Source organism: Homarus americanus, unplaced genomic scaffold, assembly GCF_018991925.1.
Source record: "Homarus americanus isolate GMGI-L3 unplaced genomic scaffold, GMGI_Hamer_2.0 scaffold48406, whole genome shotgun sequence".
Taxonomy (NCBI): domain Eukaryota; kingdom Metazoa; phylum Arthropoda; class Malacostraca; order Decapoda; family Nephropidae; genus Homarus; species Homarus americanus.
The window spans coordinates 4,112,343-4,137,939 of NW_024753828.1; the positions used below are offsets into that span (position 1 = coordinate 4,112,343).

Sequence of the window (25,597 nt, forward strand, 5' to 3'; positions counted from 1 at the left end):
TCACCCGCTCAGTCTTTCTGAGTGAGTGACGAGAAAGCAGCCGACTCTGCTGCAGATTACAACTTCTAAGGTGAGTGTAAATGGGTTGCTAGTGACGTGAAAAGTGAAGTGAGGATAATGGAAAGCTTAATGGAAAAGATTTAATACTGTAAGTAATATTTTTGGTGTTCATTTATGTAGGTGTGGGATTGTCAAGTGGGATTGTGTGACCATATTATTATTCATTTATATTGTATAAGGTGCATTCAGAAACATTATTTAAAGAATATAGTTTGCAATTTTCATTAATTGTATTGTTTTTGGGGGAAAAGAGGGTAAAAAGTCACACAAAAGATATGAAAAAGTCACATTTGGGAATGCATCTCATTATTATTGCTTTATTTTAATGGTAATTAATGATTCGCGATACGATGATTCGCCTTACACTGCAATATTGGAGGACACATTACCATCGTTATTCGAGGCTTTACTGTATTATGTACGATGTTTAGCATTTATTAAAGCAGTTTTGGAACAGTTATAGGTATTTCTTGGCCTCTGGAACCAAACTAATTATTTCCATTTACCTACATCAAATAAACTACAACTCGCAATTTGAGAATTCACAATGTCTTCTAGTACCTAACCCGTGAATTATCGAGACTCCACTGTATTATAAAAATGAATGGAGACACATGAAGACTGGTTAGAGCAATGAATAAAATACTAGAAACATAAATTCTATATATTTTTTTAGAAACTGTGGTCATGTAATTTAGGATAGAGGGATAATGGTAGAAATACTAATGGGTAAAGTTGAGGGATGAAGAGGCAGGAAATGGCAGACACTCTATAGACACTGAGACATCACAATTCCAAAACAGGAAAATAATAAATATTCCATTTAAACTGACCCTTCTGATTCTGTGTCACTGGAGTCATCTGATGTGGAAGAATGTGTGAGAGCCAGAGCTTCCATACACAGCCTTGAGAGTGGCAGTGATTCAGCATCTTGAAAATATTCTTCTTCTTCCTCTATATCTTCATCGTGCTTCATTATTTGTTGGTTGTCTTCTTTATCTTGCTTAACATCAAATAAAAGGCTGAAAAATATACAAAATTAACATTCAGTGTATTTTCAACTCTTAACAATCCATCAAGTCCCTTATAACAAGTCTAATGACTAATACATTTTCTGGAAGATGGAAAGCTCTGAGTCACCTTACTAAAATCAGAGCAAATATTTTATGTGCCCAAAAGATGGCCATACAAATGAGGTGGCATAAAATAAACACTTACAAATTTTACTGGAATTCATTCACATCCATCACAGGGGCAGAATATTAGAGAAGAATTATTTTATTGCCAAATGGAAGAGACAAGTGATCTGTGAGATAATCCAGCCACAGCAGTCAATTCCAGCATCCCACCCATTGCTAAAGTGTGGGATTAAATCTTCAAATCCCATTTTATGAATGAGGACTGAGTGACTGACTCATGGTTTAAACTGCTTGCTAATCTTGTGACAGAGTCACAGAGCAGTTAATGCTGTTGAAACAGCTACATTTCTAGCCATAACTAGATCTCACAATGGATCCTCCAGGTAAATGGCATCAACATGTGAGGTAGAAAAGTTACTTGATCATGGACGAATGCCCCCAATACAGTACAATGAGTTCCAGGAGAGTCTCCACTTTGTCATTTCATGCTATACTCCTAGAAGGAGTGAAATGCAGCAAAGTCATTCATTCCATTCTCAATCATAAAATGGGATTTTAGGATTCAATCCCCAAATTATGATTGTAGTCCTTGTGAATGACTGTGTTTTACAAAAGCCAGCTTGTGAGAGAGCAAAGCTGGAAAAAGAGAATCTTAATACTTCAAACAATGTACTCCACTGGGTAGCTGAGTTATTCACTGAATTATCAACTACATGGATGGCAAGGACTAACCTTTAATACTTCCCAGTGCTATGCACCTCAACTTGTGTTATATCCTCATTGTGGTATTTTGAGATGATGGTCCTTGCAGAAGCACTTTAGGAAAGTCATGTAAAAAATGAAGCCGCTGAGGACATGAACTCTTGCACTGCAGCCATTTTGTATAAATTTAGTGATCTGAGTTATTACCATACATATATATTATAAACTTTATCAGTCTTAGACTGTGACTTATGACTCAAGATTAAGGCACTTTGATTAAGGTGTTCCATAATTCCTTGAAAGGAACCAACAACAAACACAGGGTAGAGATGTTTTTCTCCTTACTGGTTTTCTGAGTAGAGAATTAAATACATTTATGTGTAAATTTTAGGATTTTATTTTAAATAAGTACTGATACTAGGGTGAAGGCTACTACAGCATATTGAAGAGCAACATGATGAGAATTTAGGATCCTTTCAGAGGGCATGAATTTGGTATTCTACTTGATGTTAAAGCTAGAAGGAAAATAATTTCATAGCTGCTACTTCAAGAGAGTCCTCTGTTAAGCTGCCAAGTGATTCCATTACAGGAGCACCTCTCCAGATCACTAATTGGTACTTCACAAAATGGCTTAATTCATGTTGATTTCACTTGTGATCCAACTTGTTTAAGTTCACCAAAAAGTCCCATAGTTTGCATTTTCCACAAAATGTTACCCTTTCAGTCCTACCCCAAGTACCTCACACACTTGAGACCAGAGTCCCAAGTCCAAGATATGGGCTGATGTTTCCTGCCCAGTTTCAAGTATCCTGGAGCAGCCATGAACCATAGAGGATGACATATGTTACCAGCAGTAATAATTCACAATTGCTCAGTTACCTCGGCAGAAAGATGTTTATCAGAAAATGGATCTGGCAGCCACAGTGATAACATGTGCATTTTAGTAAATGCAAATATAAACATGAATACACAGCGAAATGAGAAGACGTAGACACACAGTTTTAATGGAAAGTACTAGTGATATAAATGACGAAGTTTGGCTTAAGTACAAAAAAAAATTGTAAATTGATGGAAAGACACTGTGGCCCAAACTATTCTATCACCAAGGAACTTAAAGGGACTGTAGCTGCTTATCAAAGTTTATTTTTCTATTTATGATGTTTTATGGCTTTTAAGACTATGTTAAATTAATTCATAGGTTGTATTTTTTTTAACACGTTAGGTTGGAGGGATGAAAAAAACAGACCGAACTTAGAACTGAAACTTTAACAATAAAAAAATACTTAGAACATTAATAAAAATACAGTACTTCAATGCTCCTGCAGGTGTGTTTACTCCATCACAGCAGTAACTCTATTTTTTACCTATTGTTTTATCCATAATCTTTAAAAGAAACTACAGTACAAGGAATATCGCTGGCAATGTGGCTTAGCAGTTATGGAAAAGCACCAGTAGGGATGTAAAAATGCCAGTCATAAGATGTCTAAAGGCAGGTGTGCATCAGGTTGATAATGTTCATAGCTTGGGTAAGGTTATAACATCCATTAGAGCCTATCTAGAGAATTCTATCCTGATTCATCACCTTGATACGAGTTTGCCCTGACCTTGGAAAATCTAGGGTTCATCTTTGAATTAATTATCTAGTAAAACCCACTGCCAGGTAGCTCTTATAATACTAGGTAACTTTCACAGCGGCTTTGAAAACTAAGACATTCAAATTACCCTTCCTCCCTTGTGCTTATGGCCACATACGAGAGGAACAGGAGTCAGTGGCTGTACCTAGGAATTATACTTCTATTCAGAGGATGTGGGATGTAATAAGGTAAAGTAAAACCTCAAAAAATTTGAAATCAATTAACAGGGGCCCTTGGAAAAAATTTTAGCTTCGAATAAGGGGCTAGATAATTATTACTATAGAAAGGTAATAATAAAAATGTAAAATAATTACTGAACCATTAATACGCAAACAATCATCAGCAGAGTAATGTTTGCTTGGTAATTTTGTGGATTTACAGGAGGAAATAAGTGCCCCAGGATCAACATTCAGAACATAAGATATACTTAAAATATAGCAGTGAATATTCCTTTACAAAATCTGAATAATTAACATATAAAGATAAGTTTTAGTAATAAAATATAAGATTAAGTACCAACCTCCACCATCCACAATAGGCAACCCTGATCTTACTTACTTTTGTTTCTTCATACAGCATATTCAAGATGAAGACACTGGGCTTTGTGAATACAGATCTTCATAAACTTCATGAACAATACTCAGTACACTATAAAGCTGGCTAGTAAGACTACTATATGTAACTATATACATTTTGATCACTCATCCTGTTGTCTATCAAAGATTAATCAACTGTTCATTATTATGAACAATTTTTACAAAATGACAATTTTCATTTACCTTTCTAGATACAGGATTAAAAACTTTAGGAATATTTAATATACTCAATAGATGCTCATCAAATGTTAATGGATTTTAGCTATGAAATGTTGTGGTGTGTGTCACCCTCCATAGGCCAGCCAAATCATTTGTTTACTGCTGTTCACTATTATACATCATGAACAGAAAATTTAAATAAAATATGAGCTTAAAACTTTGTTTATTATAACAGCTGCATTAAAAATAAAAGGACCCCATAACTACACCAGGGTGTGTTGGTGGCATAGAGTGACCCACCAAACATGGGGGGGGAGGGGGTTCTCCAGGTACTCCTGTTTCCACCAGTTCTAACACTGGACAGTGAAGGACAAACTCATCAGGAATGATGTGGGTATTAAACATACCAATGGCTCCTTTCCCTCTCAAAGCAACAAATAGTGAATATAAAATTATTATGGACATGTGGCTGAGGCAGCAAGACAGGCAGCCTCTCTCAGTGAGAGAGACATCAGCCTATCAATGTGTATTATTTAAGGAATACAGTACTATAAACTTCAACTACCCGGTAAGGATTTGATATTACATTCTATATGAAGATTGCGTATGCAAAAAAAAAAAAGAAAAAAAAAAGTCATCTACCCGAAAACATGAGTTGAAAAACAATAATAACGCAACTAACAGCTTGGCCCAGTGGGAGGGGGGGGTGTGGTTGTGTGTCACCGACACCGCACCCCCCCACCACCCGCTCCTGTCTGCCCCTCCCACAATTTACACAATTACTCCTGCTGTCATAAGAAATTTGTACTTGTCGTCTCTTTATGTTTTGTCCTCATTGTAATAATTTAATATTTTATTTTATATTTATTTTTGCTGGGACCCAAATTCGTATAAGCGAGGGAAGCTTTTGTATCTCAAATTAGTGGTGAAACTTAGGAAATTCGTATAAGCGGATTTTCGTATGTCGAGGGATACCTGTACTAATAAACAACAAACCATCTTGTCATGGCACTTAATATGCCAGTTTAACATTATTTTAGTAGACTCATTTTTCATCGTTCTGACAAGGTGATTTGTTGTTTGAAAGTAATACAATATTCTGCATATTATTTTTTTTAAACTTCTACTTTAAAGTTCTCCACCACTTAAGTAAACTACAATTTACCTGAAGAAATTCAAAACTAAATTTGTTCATGCTTTCAAAGAGTAGGAGTGACCGTGTTCAGAAAACTGGAGAACTGACAAATCCAGCAAGCTTTTAGGGTCAAACATCTCCAGATTTCTGAGGTTATATGTACAGTACAGTAGATGGCTGTTTTCTAGAGAATGCATAGTACTCAGCAGAGGCTATGTACTGTATCATTAACAAGGAAAACAACGGAAAGGTAACAGCATATGATTGAGTGAACCATAATAAAGTACCAGGTTCATGATATTGAAAGCAATTTCGTATAGAAAGGATTACATACCTTGAGCTTTCGTCAGAAGTAAACATGGGTGGTGGATTAACCAAGCGTTGCTCAAGGATATTATCAATTGTTATTTCTAAGGAATGAGTGTGGCGTAAATCCTCCAATATGTGTGAATATGAGACATCAGGAAACATTTGCTGTACCTGTAATAAATGAACCAAGTATATAGTGTTTATAAAATCTGGCTCTGTTAGTATGACATAGATGATAAATTCATAGAAATTTACTATAAACTGTGTCATCATTGAGTAAATCAGAAACTAAAATATTTTCTATGTGCCTGAGTGAGGCCCAGGCTCACAGAAATCAAGTATTCAGAATGTTCACTTAACCAATATTTCATCCCAAGATTTTCACAGGTTTGGAATTTTTTCAGGTGGCTAATAAAATCACAGAGTTGGCACCCAGTACCAGTGTGTGAAAACAGATAAGGGAATGCTATTATATTGTCACACCTTCCCAATTTATCATACATCCACTGACAAATATTATAGTTCTTATAAAAAGGAAAGTTGTGGCAGCTCAATGGATATATTCCTTGCCTCCAGTCCTGATGGTCATGAGTATGTCCCCAAGACACCCCAAGTCCACCACTTGTGATTGGGTATTTAATTTTACAGTTGGAGAGGAGAAGGCTGTTAAGTGTTTTCCCAGTCATATTGCCTCTTTCAATCTTTGTGAACTGAAAACCATCTCGTTATTCAGAGTGTGTATCTATTCTATCCTAATTGGGTTGTCAAAACTATGGAACCCATATTTCATGATTAAAGAAGATAACATGAAACAAAAGTTTCATAATGAAAGGAAAACAAGACAATAAACCTGAAATTGGGACTATGTTCCCTGATACAATAATATTTTTTTAAGCCTCATCCTTGACTTGTGATAACTGATCAAAGGAAAATACAGTACTGATAAACAATGACTCTGTTTTCTGCATAAAAACTCTTCTCGAAGAAAAATCCAATAGGAAGTTATTCATTTCTTATCCTTGTCTTTCACTGCATTTATTCCTGATAAAATCTATTTTCAAATTCATCTTTCTCATTGCCAGTGTTTCTCAATATGCACTGACATTACAGTTAGATTGTCCATCTCCTGCAAATACCACACTATGATCTTTTTGATATAATTATTGCACCTCCAGAAAATGCTGCCCACACACTTCACCAAAACAATTTATCATTCTACCAAAATATATTAATCTAACACTACTACTGTACCTGTTTACAAAAACTAAAGATATCCATTATGTACCACCCTGGTTTAACTATTTATCTCTACCTTCATCCATTTTCCATTTTCACTTCCATTCATGCCATCTCTCCCTCCATAATTATATCTAACAGCTTAAACTATTACACAGCCTTAGCATACTCCAACAGTTAACTGAACCAATCACAACAACCACCACTGTTTCTTGCACATTCATTACTTCCTTAAAAACATTATGCAGTCCTCCTCATATGCCATACTGTACAGCTAATGGGAAGAAAAAGAAATAATGAAAAAATCTTCACCTGTCTGGCAAGGCTATCCAACTGAGAGGTTGATGCTGGTTGTGAATTAGCTTGGTGATGACGAGGTAGTTGCGTGTGACTCTGTTCTACACTGAAACTGGGAAGCCACGACACATACCGCCATCCTGCCGTGCCAGGAGAACCTTCAGGAGCAGCAGGGGATGGAAAAGTTCCTGCACCTCCATGACCAACATTTCTAACACTATTTTCCTGTCCCATACCATTTTCTTCACTGGTAGGAAGAAAACCATCTAGCAGGGAACCAGACAGTGACCCTGCATCATTCTGTTGAGCAAAAAAATGCAAGATAATCAAGATCATTCTTTTCATAATTCATGTAACTATCAATTATATGCTGACTCAGCTAACAAAAACACAATTATCAACAGACAACAATTATGAAAGCTTCACTTTATGCATTTTTCTGCCATATGACACATCACTGTCCTTCTTTTACAGTAATACAACCCTGACATACAGATAAACTTCACTGTAGAGGTTTAGCCAGCTCTAATGTATACAAAGCAAATTTATTAGGGGTAATCATCCTAATCATTTTATAACTATTTTCCAAGCTTGTGTTGGTTGGCCACAATCACTTGATGATATGATGTTCCAGTTGTGGTAAAGCATATTTGAAGCAAGTTTTATGGTGATATGCCTGTCTTATTGCCAACCCCCTTTTACAGGCAGGGATCTGAGCATTACATGTGCAGGTATGAGACCATTTATCCAGCATGCATGGGACCTGGTCACTACTGGATAAGGGTTTTTTCAGGAATTAGAAGCACCAGGCCAAAAATGTAAGAAATGTATAGCAAAACCTCTGTACCTGGCTGTGAAGCCTTTGTTCAGATCGCTAAATTCACCCCTAAAACTAGCTTTAACTGTACAGGCATCCTCGTTTAAATTTTTTTCACTTCGCGATTTTTTGGGTTTAGCAATTAAATATTTAGAACACCCTTTCTCATTTAATGATCGTCAATTTTCTGTTTAGTGATCTTCACCCCACTGGGAAAAATTAAGGAAGGAAATTGGAAAAACTTGGGATTCTGTGCTCCAAGTGTGCATCATTACAATACAGGTACTATACTGTACACAGTACAGTGCAGCATTTTATAGTTTCAGAGTACTATTGTATACAGTATACAATACTGTACTACAAAACTATAAAATAAGAAAAATGAAGAGCATGAGTGTGTATGTGTGGGAAGTGAATGTATGTATTGTGGCAGTGAGCTGTAACTGTGGCCAGCTGCACTCTCCCTTCCCCCCTATGTGACATCACAGAATACAAGCAGCAGCCACACACGTCACCTTGAGTCAGTTTGGTGACTGCCTGGATGAACTGTGTCGTATGTATACTGTATTGTACCAGTAAATGTGAGGAATAAATAAAATTAATAATAAATAAAATAAAAAATACTGCATTGCCATTAAGTAATCATTTTACAGGACACGAGACAGAGAACAGCTGAGAGATCCCCCGTGTCACTTCCCCCTCTCCCTTCCTCTCTCTGTGGGATAACTGCCGAACACGTAAGAAATGTTTATTCCCTTTATGTTTTTGACCTTATGATGATTATTTTGTTTGCACATTCTCTATAAACAACTGTGTGCATGTAACAGGGTAAAATAAAATGAAAATTTTTTTGTATATCTACCTGAAATTATGAACTGAACAATAACATAGCTCACAGCTCAGCCCCACCCGATCTGGGTGCTTCTGGGTGACGAGTCAGCGACTTGGCTACGCAATTACATGCCATGTCCACAAATATTACTCCTCGTCATCCTTCATTTAGGATATTATTTCTCGTTATCCTTCATTTAGCGATCATTTCGCTTAACGATTGGTTTTCAGAAATGCATCCTAAGCATTAAATGAGGGATACCTGCACACTGTAACATTAATACTGTACTTAAAATTGTAAGCATATAGAAGGCAACAATGAAAATGTATAAATAGCATTAATGAAAGCATAAAAAGAGCAAAATCGATAAAGTACAAGTTATTGTACAAAGTGTGTCTCAGTCGCCCCTGACGCTCACCTTAACAATGCAGCAGTGTCCCCAGCAACGGTGCTTTGCACCACAACCCCTCCGACCTCCACATGGTTTGACGGTGGATACCCGTATATACTTAAAACATTATACTTTATGATAATTACTTATTTAATTTCCTTTTGCACTTTCTGTATGTAGAATTGTGTGTGCATATCAATGAATAAAAAAAAAAGTATATAAGTAACCATAATTATGAGTTGAAAAGTACTTTATACCTAATGATACTTACCCAGTAAGTTTTTTTTCTTGGACTGACTGTATGTGTAATTAACTGAATAAAAAAAAATTTGAAAATTACATCCACCTGAAATTATGAGTTAAAAAATAGCCATTATATAACATACAGCTAACAGGTGGGGAACGGTTGGAAATTCCCGCTCGGCCTGGGAATTACTTGGTGCGCATTTCAAATAATTTGTTCCAGAACGTAGCCGGTTTTTGGAGCATTCCAGATACCAAGACACCAGATAAACGGCCCCATACCTGTGTGTGTGTACACAGTATATACTGTACTGGCCTGTGATAAGTTCCTGTTGTTGTCACCCCTATTTCAAGATTCTCCCTCCCAGCACCAGAAACCTGTACAGTATATTGTTTATCTGCAGATTTACATGTGGTACAGTACTATGATTCTAAATTTATTTTTTATTTATTCTGAGACCCTCAAATTTTGGCAGACTGCAGAGCTACCTCATAAATATCATTAGCAGCATGAACACTGTGAGTGTAGGAGAATGATGTGTTAATTTATTTGCAAACCTGATGATATGTTGCCTTTGGTTGGGAAGCTATCATTACCCTAGTACCAAAATGTCCTTGTTCAAAATTTTATTAAATACTTTTCAAAAAATAAGAGAAAAGTACCTGTTCTGGTTTATATAACTTATGTCTACATGTTGGGCAAGACAAGTCTTGGTGTAGCCAGGCCAACAGACACGAAGCATGAAAGACATGTGAACACGGGAGGCAGCGGCCAGTCTCCAAGTGCTCCCAGCAAATAGCACACGTACTCTCCTCTGCTAGGATGTCATCACCACTAATCTCTGGGTACCTGAGATGGTAAGAATAATATAAATCAATATTCTAGGTCTTGGCAAACCAATCATCATTACCATTTTCCATATTTGTGTGGGTTAGCCATAAATCTTTATTCTTAAATAAGCAGCATTATCAGGCTAGAAATGATGCACTAAGAATTATCTCTTTCTTAACATGTGGTTAAACTCTATAAAAATAAAAGATTTAAAATATGTGACTCATGAATCAGCAAAAAATCTTCATATGTTAAAACAGAACCAATGATGAAATGGATTTGATGTCCCATGTTCTCCTGAAAGCCTATAAGAGTGGTTTAAGCTCTTGGCATGAAGAGTGAGACATATTTCAGAGGAGAGAAAATCTCCTGGTCATAAACAGAATAAGAACTTCACAAAAAAACAAGGAATATATACATAGAGCAAAAGACATGCTAAATTTTCTACTACACCAGATTGATATAAAAAAAATAACTGGGAACTAAGAAATACAATTAAAGCTAAAAAAATCTACTACATTAATCAAGAATGTCCCTATAGATGCTTTATGTGTAACCCACTGCTCACCATCACAAACCCAAGTACACTACAGGCCCACAAAAGAACCTGATGCCATAGCAGAAGTAATCCAGTGGCACCAAGGTAAGCCATCACGACCAGCTTTAGGGGCACCCTCCTACGAGCAATAAAGCACTGAAGCTGATTGCAGTATTGTGTGCTAGATGATGGAGCAGGCTCCATATACTATCAAGAGGAAGTGTCATCCTCGAAAATGCTCACCCAGTACCCTTTGTACCAGCAACATAATAACCCAGATAATGCAGCATAGAGCAGGGGAAAGACAGCTCTGGTATCCCGGTTGCCATTAGGCAAATTTGAAGCAGATTTTACGGATGGATGCCCTTACTTCTGTCACCCCACTTTTACAGAACGAGAACTGGGCATTTATAAGTAGGACTTCCAAGCGCCCTCTCAGCTGGCATGGATGGATCATAACTCCCTGAAGTAATCAAAGATTACCAGCACTGTTTAGAAAAAGTTACAATGCCTCACTAAGTGCAAACCTCCAGCCATTCTTTAGTATATGGCCTCAATAACCACAGCAATATATGTGATTGTAATCCAACAGGTAATAAAAAAAATTAAATAAATCACACAGATTTGTTCATTTTCCTTTTATATTTAACTCAGGCAAAATTAACTTCTGTTGAAGATTATCAGACAAAGAAAAAATACAAAGATCACAAAATGAGTCTAGAAACACGCATCTTAAACATTTATATACTGTACTCCACTTCACATATACAGTGGTCCCTCGGTTAACGAGCACAATTCGTTCCAGAAGGTTGATCGTTAACCGAAAAATTCGTTAACTGAAACCATTGTTTCAATGGGTTTTTGAGTATAATTGGTTCCAACTCACCGAAAATTACATACAAACAAAAAATAAATGCAGTAAAGTACACTTACTTTGAGGTGTGCATGTAGCAGGCTCCTGGTTGATGATGATGGGAATCAGAATGGGGTTGGAGGAGAAGGGAGAAGAGAAGGCATTGGGGTGGAAGAGAAGTCACCCCATGCGCCATTTCACCCATAAAATTTTAGATCACTTGGTGTAATTCAAGATTATTTTCTTTAAATCAACACTGCACTGCGCTACACATTATCAATATGTAAAATATATTTCAAAATGACCAATATTTGACTGGAAACACAGAAAAAAAGCGTTTATGTTGAAGAGTCTCAAACAAGATGTTCCTTCCTCTGAACCTGTAAGCAAACTGACGCCAAGCTTGGCGTGTTGAGTGCTGCTTGGCGCGCATAAAACTAGTTTCCTGTACTGTACTTTAATTATGTTCAATAATTGTTAAAATTACTAAAAAAATTAATATAAAACTTTTAAAATGATTGAATAGTACAACCTTCTTGATATTTACTAAAATAGTAAGGAATTTAAGCCCTAGAACCGATTACTGTGTTGGCGGACTAATGAGACAGCTAGTGAGCAAGCGAAAACATGTTGAGGGGCGCTCGTAAGGAATTCGTTAATCGAGGGATTGCTCGTTAACCGAAGTGAAGAATCTTATGGAAGGTAATTCGTTAACCGAAATTTCATTAACCGAGGGATCGCTGTATGTAGCATTGCAGAATAAACCCTGAGATTTAAACCCCATGTGTACGGTGTCGCCTTTGAGCTGAATAAAATCGTCTGGAGTTAGCCAAATATTAAAAGTGGCATCCCGTAGTGAAGGTGTTAAAACATAACAAATTGGGTATCAAAAAAGAGAAATCGTCTATGAATTGTATCAAACAGATTACTATAAGTCAGTGATGAATAATGGTACTCACATATTCATAAGCTGAAGCACCCTAAGGTAGTTGCGGTGAGACTTGACTTTGTGCTGAAGCTGGTAAAAAAGAAGTCTCAACTGCATACATATGACAAGTGATGCCATAGTCAGTAACATATTGCCCCACACCAGCATGTGGATATGATGAACCATGTCGATTACCAGTTCACTCAGCTCAAAAATCAGCTCTGTCATATACACACAACGCCCTGAGGGTCACAAAAGGGATAAAGTTAATTGCCTTAAATGTCACTTTACTATTTTTTTTTAAATTAAATATTAGTTTAACTTATGAACTAAAGTAAAAAAAAAAAAGATCCTTTTCATTACTATAAGTTCCTGTAGCAATAACAACATGAAGTAAATGAAATAAACAATTGCATTAGCTACTTAAATAGCTAAGTCATATTCAATGTGAAGTTCTGTAAAACTGCAAATCTGACTATGAAATCCTATACTATATAATTGTTCTTGTGTGCTTCTTCATTTATTGATTTTCTCTCTTTACTGCATTTCCATAAGAGAACATATTTTTGGGCATATTCATTTATCCATATATTGTACATGTATAGGACCATTTATCCGGCGTGCTTAAGACCTGGGGGCTGCCAGCTAGGCCTTTTTTTTTTTAACTGCCTATGAATACTTAGTTCAGATCACTAAACTCACCCATAAAAGTAGCTTTAACTGTAAACTGTCAAGTTCTCAAAGGTCAAGGGTCAGACAAGGTGACAGCATTCTAAAAGCCTCTCAACCTTTCTAGCCTTGCATGGCAAAATCTATATCAATTGGTGCCCCTTTTCCATATGGGAACTAATTAATCCAAATTTGGTTGGAAAATGTTGCCTCAAAGCAATGCCACTGTGCTCAGGATCATGATACACTGGAGCTATCATGAGAACCAGTGTGGTATCATGGACTGTCCACTAAGCATGTACACCATGAATGATGATAAATTGTTTTGCTAGAAGTGAGCTTACCTCGTTTTTCCCAAAGTCCTTCGTGTGTGATATCCCAGAGGTAGATACTGTAGCGGGTAATCACATACAAGGTTCGTACTATCAACAGAATGCACTGGAATACACAAAAACAAAAGAAGAATAAATTAATAGTGTTTTTCAAGCTCAAAACTAATTCTGATATTAATTTGCCTAATATGATACCTATTTAAACATATAGAGGAAAAATGCTATACAATGGAAGAACACTCCAAAATTCCTTTATAAGGCAGAGCCCAGAGCCTGGAGGCTTACTGTAATGCTGAAGGTATGCCAGCCAGAGTTTATTCATTTACCTATTTTATAAATACAGTATTTAACTCATTCCTTCCTCCCATCACACTCATTAGCCCAAAACAAAGGAGATCAAGTCTAAAAGATGTACTTAAGAGACAGGAGCTCTTTTGTCAGCCATGTCTATCCAAGTGGACCAAGCGCTCGCCTCCTGCCTTAACCCTCTGGTACTCTTGGCCATGGTTGGAAATCTCATCCACTCGCAGTCTTTCGACTCGGGTTGCATCGGTAACAGAAACAGTTATTCCATTTTAGTAAACACTGGGTAGAGCGACCCAAACCCAAATTGCACCCTTAAAGATAGATCTGCCAGCCTGTGGGCTAGTGGGAGGAATTTGGTGGCTGATAGGGCCGGTCCACTGTTCCCGCATTTCTGCTTAAGGGAGGGGTGCTTTCAGTGTGAGATACGACTGAATGGAAGGGGTTGCGCCAGCAAAGAAATGCTTAGCCCTGGGTTCACACCCAGGGCATCCCCAGTGCATGAAGCTGTAAATGGGTACCTAACTTTACAGATAATGAAAGTGAAGGCAACTGAGTACAGTGATGGTCACAATGCTTTTATTTTTGCACAGAGGAATTAACTGATCCATCATAGCATGATCGATGATCTTTGATAAGAATGAGAGATTGGAGACTGGACAATAATTTGACATATTTTTCAGTCTCAAGACCAGGTTTCTAAAAAAGTGAACACAATAAAACCTGTTTCTCAGATAGCACAAAATTGCCCTCTGCAAAGCATTTATTTATGATTCTACAAATAAAGTCTGCAGCATGTTCATAAGCAAGTGATACCTTAGATACATTTATGGGATCAAGATGAAAATAGTCTTCAAATCCTTGATACATCGCAGGATGTTGTTCACCCCTACAGGTCAAAACAAGAAAAAAGTGAGGTCTATGGTGTAACTCGGCTGAAATTCAACTGAAAATTCCCCATTTAAATTATGATCATCAAGGTCATTTCCTATACATGATATTTTTGTCATAAAAACAAGGAAAAATCTGAGGCAAGCTGAGCATCTGAAGTGGAAGAAGACATAGTAGTTCCAGACTTCTGGCCTAACAGCCCATTCATAACTGCATACTGTACAATTTTCTCTGATCACTGCCACAAGAGGCAACTTGAATTCTGTAAAACTGAACGTTGCGTGCCCTCACTGAACAAACAACAGCCCTACGCACAGTCATGTATGTACATTGATCTAGTCGGTCTGTTCACTACCTGTGTCATTCTCATTCAACACTTCTACAATTCCTGTGAAGAGAACTTATAGATGAGTCATAACAAGTAGAGTCATCTCGTACAGTATTGTAATTCTCTTCATGACTACAGGTTTAACCATCCACTGGCTACCCATAGTAGCCAGTGATTTCCGTGGCCAACATCATAGGATATTTCTAGCCTAGCACAGTGTGAATGTTTATTGAATCAGGACTATCAAGTTGCAAGGACTCAGTCTAATGGAAAATAAGGGGTTTAGGAAAGTGACCCCTGAGAGACATACCTTCAACACTATACTGTACTGTAATGTATAGCTCAAGGCTGTGCAGGTATTAAAAATAACAAGTGCATGATGTAATATACTTAAGAATAAAACAATAATGCTGGGTGGAGGTGTTACGATAAAGGCATGCTTAACAAGCTGTGTGTGTTCTTTAGGAGAATTCTCACTATACAGGGCCCAATTTCCCTGCCAAATTTATGCTAAATATCCTCACAAAACACAAAAACTATGTACAAAATACATGAGTAAACTAAAAACATCAAAGAAGTCATAACAAAGCTGAAAAAGTGTGGATAACTGAGGAAGGAAACCACCAGAATATACATACCTCAGCAACCATAAATGCAAAGGTATTAATGCCTGAATGACAGCCAACCACAACACATATGAGAAGACAAAAGGTGGCTATGGTCAGGATAATACCCAGCAGCCCTAGGAGCCTCACATGTGTTCTGCGAGGTGTTGTTGCAGAAAATGACAACTGAAAAATAAAAAGGTTATAAAAATTGGAGAGCTGAAGTAAATGTAGCAGCAAGATTTAATACCTGCATGGGCCACTCAAGCTGGCTGACTCCATACACCTGAACCATATTCTCACAACCTTTATACTCCCTCACATTTCCCCTATTATTTTTCAAAATATATAAGTTATTATAAATTCTTGACTTATGTATAAACCATAATGAAGAGAACTGTATAGAAAAAAATACAAATAATTAAGGTCTTCACATAATTTGGAAATTTACTGTAAGTACAATACAGTATATGTTTTGCTCCAGTGTTTGAGTGATAATTCTAGCAAAGCTGACAAAACAATGGAAACCTGTACATATTAACTACAGTACACGATATAAATAAAATAACTGCACTGAGTACACTCGGTAAAAAAATCTAACGTTACAATTCCTGAGCGAAACAAACTGACACTACAAATGAAGTGGTTCACAAAGGCCCCCGAGGCATTCCTCGCATTGGTAGCCCTGCGCGTGTATGGGTTCGGCCACACATGCTCGAAACAAGTGATCGGCACTCTGAAACGAAACCCAGCACTAGACTTTCAGGAATTATCGACCGTATGGTAACCGTCGTTGGGACAGGTTCCATTATGACGGCATGCAAAACTGTGGAGCCATTCAGATGTTTCGGAACAGCATGGTATATTTTCCAATGCGAATAAAGAATAATATAATGTGGCATCAGCCCAAAGTGAAGTTGCAATACAAATACAGATTCAAAATTCGGTTGTAAAATAATCTTATACCTTTACTCTATCCACTAATTCTGCCAAACATATAATGCATTCCTATATGACAACTCATCCACTTCCATGGTTACTGTAGTACACGGTGTGTGGAACATTTAATATAACATACAGTTTAACTAATCTAGATATACTGTACTGACATTCTCCAATCAAATTGTAACACAGTAATTCAATATTGTCAAGGAAATAGCTAATTTCAGCCTACCAAATTAAGTACAAAATGTCTCACATTCAGGCCTGCCAACCCTCGCAAGACAACGGGAATGTTCAGTTGGAATATCAACGGACCTCACCTGTACGGTAGTTTTTTTACCAAGTGTACATATTTGAATTAATATTTCTAGATATTATCTAGGCTATATTCTTAATCTTTTTAAGGATACCATATTGTTATCTTGTACATTTTTTTTAGGTTAATGTTAGGATTTGACGAGATATAGTATTAATTTTTTTTGCGAAACACTACTGAAACTTAATAATAAACTCACTTAATATAAAATACTTCAACTTACATATTCAAAGCGATCTTTACAAAGCTGGGCCAGGAGATGAAGAAAACCCAAGACGCTGAACCAGGAACACCAGAGCACAACTTCATCCATTGCTTGTACATTCATCACACCAAAAACAAAGATGAATTTGTAAAACACAAAATTCCAAAATTTGTCTTTTATGTGCTGCTGTTCAGACACACGTAACTCTCCAAAGACTAGGCGCTGAATTAAAGTACCCAGCAGGATGAGAACGCAATATGCCATGTTGATCAGAGTCTGTAAAAGAAAAATTACACTAGTTGGTGATACCTATAGAAATTAGTCATATAAAAAATGTGATTCACCAATATTCAAAAGAATACTATACAATATTACCATAACATGAAGCTGATGTATAAAATTTGTCGAAAAAATATTTTATTTTAATCATTTAAGAAATTGCATACTCTAGAGTGAATCTCACGTCTTAAAATATCATATAAAACTGCCTTTTATGATTGACAACAGGATAAAACAAACAAATTGGTGGGTGTGGCACCCCTTAGCCTCAGGGTGGATTTGTTTAAACCAATGATTAAATCTAGAGTACAAGTACAGTATACTGTAGGGTGTATTTCATAACAATGTGTTTTCTCTACACTACATGTGCAGATAAGTAGGACAGCAGCTATGTTGTGACACATCTGGTTGTTTCTCAGTTCACTTCTTGCTTCAAGTGTGGGAGTGTTGACACTTATCGTGGCTAATTGTATTACAGTAATTTGTAATATCTAGTTTAATTCCTATATAAAGGGTGATGCATAATTATGGTCCACCAGGCCTCCCCCACAACACAAAAGGAACTCAGTATGCACATGTACATGCAAGGTAGAGAAAACATGCTGTTATGAAATAAAAACTTGGAAAAATGCTAGAGTAATTTAAAAAAAAATCTGTTTATTTATTAAAAAAAATGGTTTAAACCAAACAGATTTAAACGTTGGTTTAAACCAATCCACCCTGGGTGGATGAATTTCAAATTTCCTACATTTGGTTTTCCAATGTTTTCATCTTCAACATGCTTCTTTGTGACATGGGGATCAATCACAGCTGCAATTACTTATATATGCACGTGACAAGAGACTAATGAAGTTTGATAAACTTTAACCCTTCTATACCAAAATCTTCTTTTGTGGTACAAGCGTACTGATCCACAAACATCCAATTCATACTGTGACAGCTGGAGAATGACAAGACTAATCCCGGGCATTAGGAACCTTGAGTATAGAGACAGTTAAAGCATCTTAATTTGCACTCCCTCGTGAGACGTAGAGCAAGGGGCGACCTGATAGAGGTGTATAAGTGGAAGGCAGGGCTAAACAAAGGGGACATTACAAAGGTACTCAAACTATCCAACCAGGGGCGAACTCGTAACAATGGTTTTAAATTAGACAAATTTAGATTTAGGCGTGAAATAGGTAAACACTAGTTTGGAAACAGAGTAGTGGATGAATGGAAGAAGTTACCAAATATCATCATTAACTCGAATACGCTGAATAGCTTCAAACATAGGTTGGATGCTTATATGAGCAATAGGGGTTGGGTGTAAACGGGACTGCCCAGTATGGGCCAATAGGCCCGCTGCAGTTTCCTCCATTCTTATGTTCTTATGTTTTCAGATGGAAATCACGGTCTGGGCCTTATTTTGGTATTATTGTATTATGGTTTCTGTCATCCGGGGAGGCTAAGGAATTTAGATTAGATTAAATAGAGTTCCTGGTATCTGTGGATAGATTAGGGTTAGGTTAGGTTAGGGAATATCAAAATCATTCAAAACACACCAAAAACCATCGGAAAAACATAGAGATGACCGAAGCTAGAATGTTACCCTTATTGTTACACCACGTGGTGGGAACATTCTGAACACACACCCCATAATTACCAAACTGCTGACGGCCACAACTCATATATTGGCCCCCCAAAATAAAAAAAATTAGATGATAACAGAAGATAAGTATTATATTAGGTTAGGTTGGGTAGGTTAATTTGGTTAATTTTACAGTATGAACTGTAAATTAAATAGTGTAGCAGTTGTCAAGTTTCTAGCGGAAGGTGGAATTAGTCGCCAAGGTCCAAGAATATTCGTTCGTAAAATGAACCAACCTGACCTAAACTACCCTAAAGTGTATAGCTTAAAATAATTATCATCTCTAAAACAAAAATTGGTCTATGGAAGGACTTGAAGCATTATCCCAGCCGCACCAGACCGCGTTGTTGATTTTACGTTCATTTAAAACATTTTTCCCCAAACCATTAATGAAGCAAATGTAAAAAAGGTGCCTTATTGAACCAAAAATACTTTCCTCTGATGGTGATGGTAATTCATCACAATATTGGAAATAGAAGTATGAATATTTTTCAAGACACAATATCTTATTACTGTGTGTAGTAAAGGTGAGATAAACATACCCATATACATAGTGGCTCGTGAAACATAAAGCTGATCACTTCAGGAATAAGGTAAGGAGTCATCTGTCGTTCTTGTGACAGTCCATCATGATCACTGACGTGATACAGGGACACTTCACCCTCATCATCCAAGTGTGAAGCATTGCTCTTCTCTAAGAGTTTTTCCTTCCAGTTGGGGTTGAGGGCTACCTGGACGCCAGCATAATACACAGAACACGACAATAACACCACACTGAGCCCTGTGTACCAGGTCAGGTTAGGCAGCGGTAGTCTGTCCAGTACCACAGGCATGTCGACACACGTCTCTCAACAGTCACATTAAAATGATGGTCACTACTGCTGAAGGGACGGAGCAAGAATAACTAACAGGTAAGTAAGGTGGTCGAGGCGTGTCACCGCCTATCATGGTGTACACAGTGTGCCCCAGCAGCCCCTCCAGCCTCTCTCTCTCTCTCTCTACCTCTCTCTCTCTTCTGTAAAAACAAAACAACAGTACCAATACATATTTGTAGTTCTTATAAAAAAATATATATATTATTTAAATTATATTCTGTCAGTATTAATTACTATTTTTATGAGGATAAAAATATGTATGAAATAAGAACTGTTTTTTCTCTCACAAAATCAAGTTAGTAATGGTGTTTCTTTTTTGAGCTCATGATGTCATTTGAGAAATTATTGGAACGTTGAAGAAATTCCTTAAGTCTGAGTCCTTGAGGTAAACTTCCTACCATCTATATGAAACAATTCTCTTAGACTTCATTTACAACAAAACTATTTAATAAAAAATATTTCAAACTGTACATGTGTTTTATTAAGTAACTCTTAGAAACTACAACTATTTAATATAGTTTTAAAAAATACGTAATAAAAATGTGTGGCAATTACAGTTTATCATAAATTAATCCTGGAATTACCCATGTTACTAAAACCTAAGATTTATTTATCTTATTTACCTCGCTGCTACTCTACCTAGTATTGTTTTTCTCAGTAGCCAAGTAGTAAACTGACCCCTAATTCAGTACCCTTCCAATTTAATTTTTAGCCTTTAGTGAGGAAACAAATTCGTTGGCAGAATCAAAGTACTGTACTGTAAATTGTTAACATTGCCAGCAACTGTCAAGCAGGAGCGTCCGGTATCGTGCTGACCTATATTTATCTTTACTTTACTTTACTTTACTTTATCCTTTTCGCCACTAATCAGCTTTTCAGACGGTCATGTCTCGTGTTACTGTTATGTACTTGGGCAACGTGGGTATACAGACACTACTGGCTCCAGAATGTACAGTGCACAGTAATGAACCTGTGCCCGTGTTGATTAAGTCTGTGTGGTTTTTAAATGAGGTGACATTCGGTGCCTTCACAACACTGGTAGGTTATTTCAAGAGTTATATTAGCCCTGGCAATTTTCTGAACTTAATTAACTCCAAATATGAACAATCGGCTGAATAATGTCCGATGAGGTGCTTATAAACTTATATTAAACCATCCCTTGCCCGTCTATATTATTAAGCTAGGCAACCGTAGACACTCGTTGGTACCTGACAAAAGCACTGTCACTGGTGCTTGATCAACTTTTTATATGTTTGGACGTTTTCAATCAACTGACAGTCTTGCAGTCTGTAGAGCAGAGCCCTAAATATTTCTTTTGTTATCATTTTCAGTAATTTCTACTAGTTTCTCTTAAAATATAGATATTTTCGAAATTAGAATGGCAGGAATGGCAATGTGGGAAAATGTGTTATGCAATACTGTATGGCTTTATTAGGTTCGAATGGGAGTTTGGCTTTCTGAAATCGGTATTTTATATTTTGCGTAATGCATATTGAGTATTACGAATAATGTTAGTTTCAAGTCAGAATACTGTATGTACAGTACTTTTGGAATATAGAGGTGCTGTGTTTCTCTGTCTGGAAATGGAACTTGCGAAATTCGAATCAGGGTTTAATCAGCCATTATCCAGTCCTCGTCATTCTTTTCTTATTACCTGACAAAATGTAAATAATTTAGTATAGGATGGGATGGAGAAAGGAAACTCACAATGTGCTCTCTGTATACATGTTGTATTGGATGTACAATGCAGCTTGGTGCTGGGAAGGCGGCATGGTTACAAGCGTTGAGTAGAGAGCTGGTTGGTGAGGGTGCTCAGAGGAGGACCAGCTTGTGGGTCGCCATGGTCGCCGGCGGGAGCGAGGACAGCCAGGCAGGAGGAGGAGGAGGAGGTGTTGCTTGCTGGTGGCTGTGAGTAGTAAGAGTGGTCACCACGAGGTGTGGGTTGCCATGGTCGCCGGCTGGAGCGAGGGCCGCCAGGCAGGAGTGGAGGAGGAGGTGTTGCTTGAAGACTGACTGTAGGTAGAAAGAGGTAGGTCACCACGAGGTGAGATCTTATATAGCGGAGGTAGGCGTGGCTTAATAGTACCCCAGACCTGTAGTTCGCCAAAGAAACAGGCCTAACGCACCAGCCACCATGTAGTGGATTCCTCCCCTACAAACGCCGTATGTCGCTGACTAGCCGACCCCCCGCGAATTCACCAGCCTGCACCTCGTGGGTAAGGTCAGGTAACCAGCGCCTCCGAACAAAGCGGAGGTCTACAATCAAGCCACGCCTATCCCCGCTATATAAGACCTCACCTGGCCGTGACCTGCCCTTCTTCTAGCTACAGCCGCAGCAAGCAACACCTCCTCTGAGCACCCTCACCAACCAGCTCTCCCTACTTAACGCTTGTAACCACGCTGCCTCCTCCCAGCACCAGCCACCAAGCTCAGTGCCAACCAATATCTCGTACCCCACAACCACTCCACAGACCTAAAACGTCATCCAATGTGAACAAAACCATTTTGGGCCACTTGAGCCAGAGGCTTCAGAGCTATAATTTTATGATGACCACAGGACGTGGTTCAGGGATGGGCAGCCATCCCTGAGAGGATGAAAAATCTTCATAAAGAAAGATCTGCAATATATACAAAGACTAGCTTCCCATCTACCAGACGTTAGATGCACAGCTTCGACTGTGGGACGAAAAATGTAGCCACCAAGAGGTCAACCCCTCCCCGTAACAACCACTGAAACTATCCATACAAGATTTCATATGTATCATGTATGGCACATTTTACATGACCAAGTGTTGTGTGTCCACCCATCCGAATTTAAAAAGTGTCTTCTTCGGTCGGTCCTGCCAAATCTGCTCTGAAGAGACTGCTTAAGTAGGATGTACTTAATAGACTGGCACTGCCCATGTTCTTTATGACAGAGATATAGATTATGTAAATATATATGCTTAGGCATTTTCCCAGAAGAATGCCACTAGCTGACACACGTAAAGTATTGGTACGACTCTTGACTCATGCGATTGAATTTTATCAAGCAGGCAAAATATTAAGTAAATAATTTTAATCGTTTTTCCAGATAAAAGGGTTTGAAATATTGATGTGTGTTTTTAGTCTCATATTAGGAACAAATATAAGAGGTTGAATGAGCATAAAATTATTGCAAGTCATTAGATTATATTTTATACTGTAGAGTACACGTAAAAAATAACACACTAAATAATTTGTATCAGAGTAGGATGTATGGGAAAAAGGAATATATTTAATATATATTTATTGCAAGTCAAAAGGTAATGCATTTATAACAAACAAACAAAAGAATAAGAAAGCAACAGGAGACAGCAGAACAATCGATCATTGCTAGATCTGCCTCTGGTGCAGATACATCGTCATACCCTGGACTGCAGGGGGAATCTTAACACGGTATAGTAAAAATAATGTTAAACCCATTGTTTTAAATCTTCATCTCGAAAACTACTCTCTTCCTCTACGGTTTCTTTGCCTTCCTTCCCCGTACTAATTTTTTAGCTTTATAGATATGAAATATGGCCATTAGTAAACATGTGGGCATTTAAATAGTTTTGAGGAGAATTTAGAAGGGTGGTCCCTGGTGTGTGAGGTTTGTACAGTGGGTCCCTGAGGTAGGCTGCACCAGTTGACACCTGTAAACAACACTGGTGTGTGTGTGTCCACCGTCTTGTATGAAGTGCTCAAGTAAGATTGATTTAGTCGAAGAATTATGTTAATTATAGAATTAGATAGACTTGTGGTAATAATTAAGGAAACTCAAGGGGCTAAACTACCTCAAATTTTAGGACGAAATTGTTACTTGTAAACTTATGAAAACAAGGTGGAAGTAAACTTGTCTCCAGTTGGAGTCGCCCTATTGTAAACTTGGGTTCCTCTAGGAAGGCTACAATTATTATATACATTTCTGTGAATGTCTAGAGTAATTCCATCAACCTTGAAATGGTTTGTTGGTAATATTAAGGAACAGTCTTATATTGTAGGTTTACCAGGAAATTTTGGAATTATTTTTAGAAAAAATAAAAACTTTCTTACCTCAAGAAAGTTCCATAAAATAACAGTGATTTGCAATATTTGTAGCCTTTTTCTTTCAGCAATGAAATTTTTATTGTAAACATGGCCGTTTCTTACACAGGAGCTTTTCTAAAAAAAAATACCATCTACTATGACATTATATTATTTATCAGACATGATGAACCAACCTGACCTACCTATCCTAGGTTAGGATGGTTCTTCCTACTTCCAATAACTCATAAAATATAGTAGAAGTTGGTAAATTTTCCTCTGTGGAATTGGTCTCATGTATGAACTACTGTTCAGGATAGAATTGTGAAAATAATTTACAGTACTGTACAAAATTTGCAAATCCGTAATTTTTTATGTCACTAAAATATCATGATGATGCTTAATAGGAAAGTTATCATCTGAGCACAAATGTAAAGTTGTTGGTTGTTTGTGTGTATTGAACTGTATGAAATGAAACACTTGCTGTGTAAACAGTGACTATGGTGTCACCAAGAGATGTAGCGTGTTCGACGTACATTAGTATTCAGGATGAAAACAAATAAAAAATAATGTTATGTAAATAGAAAAACCTTATAATTTATGAGATTTCAATGAGGTAAGAAAGCATTTATCTTTGTTAGAACAATTTCCTACAGTTCCTGGCTAACCTTCAGTACTGTTCTAGGGTATTATCACTTTCCTTCCTTCAGGACTGTCATTGAAACGTTTGATAAAGAGAGGAAGAGGTGGTGGTGAGGGGAGTGAGTCTCAGAAGGAGTAATTTGACTCCTTCAATTAAAAAGGACAACAAAAGTCCTTCAGTTTTTTTTTTTTAACTTTTATCCTCTTCGCCACTGGTCGGCTCGTTAGCCGCTTGGGTGGTCGTTCATGTCTCTGTTACGCACTGTTGGCAGATACTGGGCATGACCTGGCTCCTGAATATATCGGAACCTGCTCCAGTGTAGGTCAAGTCTGGCCTTGAATGAGCTCACACTTGATGCCATCACAACTCACTGGGAGATTGTTCCAAAACCTTACAATTCTTACTCCAAAAAAGTTTGCCCTCATAGTTTCTGAGTTGCCTTCTTGTAATATCAGAGAGGTTAGTTCTGAGCTGGGTGGGAGAGAGAGGTCTCCTTTTAATCATGAATGTGTAACTTCAGGAGCAGGTTTGCTTTCCAAGGAAACTGCTAAGTCAGGTTAAGTTTTATTTCCTTTTGGCTTTATTACCAGCACTTTTATGCAAAGGGACATTCATTTGGGTTGTAGTTTGAAGGTGGAGGATAAACTAATATTTCATTTCATTCAAATTTTAGATCACTGTAATACAAATCGGATTTCTAAAACCTGAGGATTCATTCTCTTCTCATGCCTGGTACCAGCTCAGTTATAAAATGGGAATGCAGGGTCAGTCTAACTTCTGGCTAACCCTGTAATGAGTGATTCGATCTAATTAACAATTGTTTAATATGATTTTTATGTTCTAGAGGACACCTAA

General features: G+C 37.4%; 1 protein-coding gene across 2 annotated transcripts in view; it reads right to left on the reverse strand.

Annotated features, from left to right (window-relative positions):
* Nucleotides 1-20,206, reverse strand: part of LOC121855459 (E3 ubiquitin-protein ligase AMFR-like) — a 35,780-nt gene extending 15,574 nt beyond the window's left edge. Inside the window, exons 1-10 of one of the 2 annotated variants that reach the window (XM_042350399.1) lie at nucleotides 19,741-20,206; nucleotides 17,311-17,568; nucleotides 15,863-16,015; nucleotides 13,715-13,808; nucleotides 12,733-12,943; nucleotides 10,214-10,400; nucleotides 7,283-7,567; nucleotides 5,760-5,905; nucleotides 1,932-2,015; nucleotides 966-1,082 (exon numbers count right to left, since the gene is read on the reverse strand). In XM_042350399.1, the coding sequence (XP_042206333.1) occupies nucleotides 1,934-2,015; nucleotides 5,760-5,905; nucleotides 7,283-7,567; nucleotides 10,214-10,400; nucleotides 12,733-12,943; nucleotides 13,715-13,808; nucleotides 15,863-16,015; nucleotides 17,311-17,568; nucleotides 19,741-20,031 (1,707 nt within the window). In that variant the 5' untranslated portion in view covers nucleotides 20,032-20,206 and the 3' untranslated portion in view covers nucleotides 966-1,082; nucleotides 1,932-1,933. Of the gene's footprint in view, nucleotides 1-893; nucleotides 1,083-1,931; nucleotides 2,016-5,759; nucleotides 5,906-7,282; nucleotides 7,568-10,213; nucleotides 10,401-12,732; nucleotides 12,944-13,714; nucleotides 13,809-15,862; nucleotides 16,016-17,310; nucleotides 17,569-19,740 lie in introns of those variants that run through there. The other variant, XM_042350398.1, reaches the window with a different exon arrangement.
* Nucleotides 20,207-25,597: the final 5,391 nt, after the last annotated feature.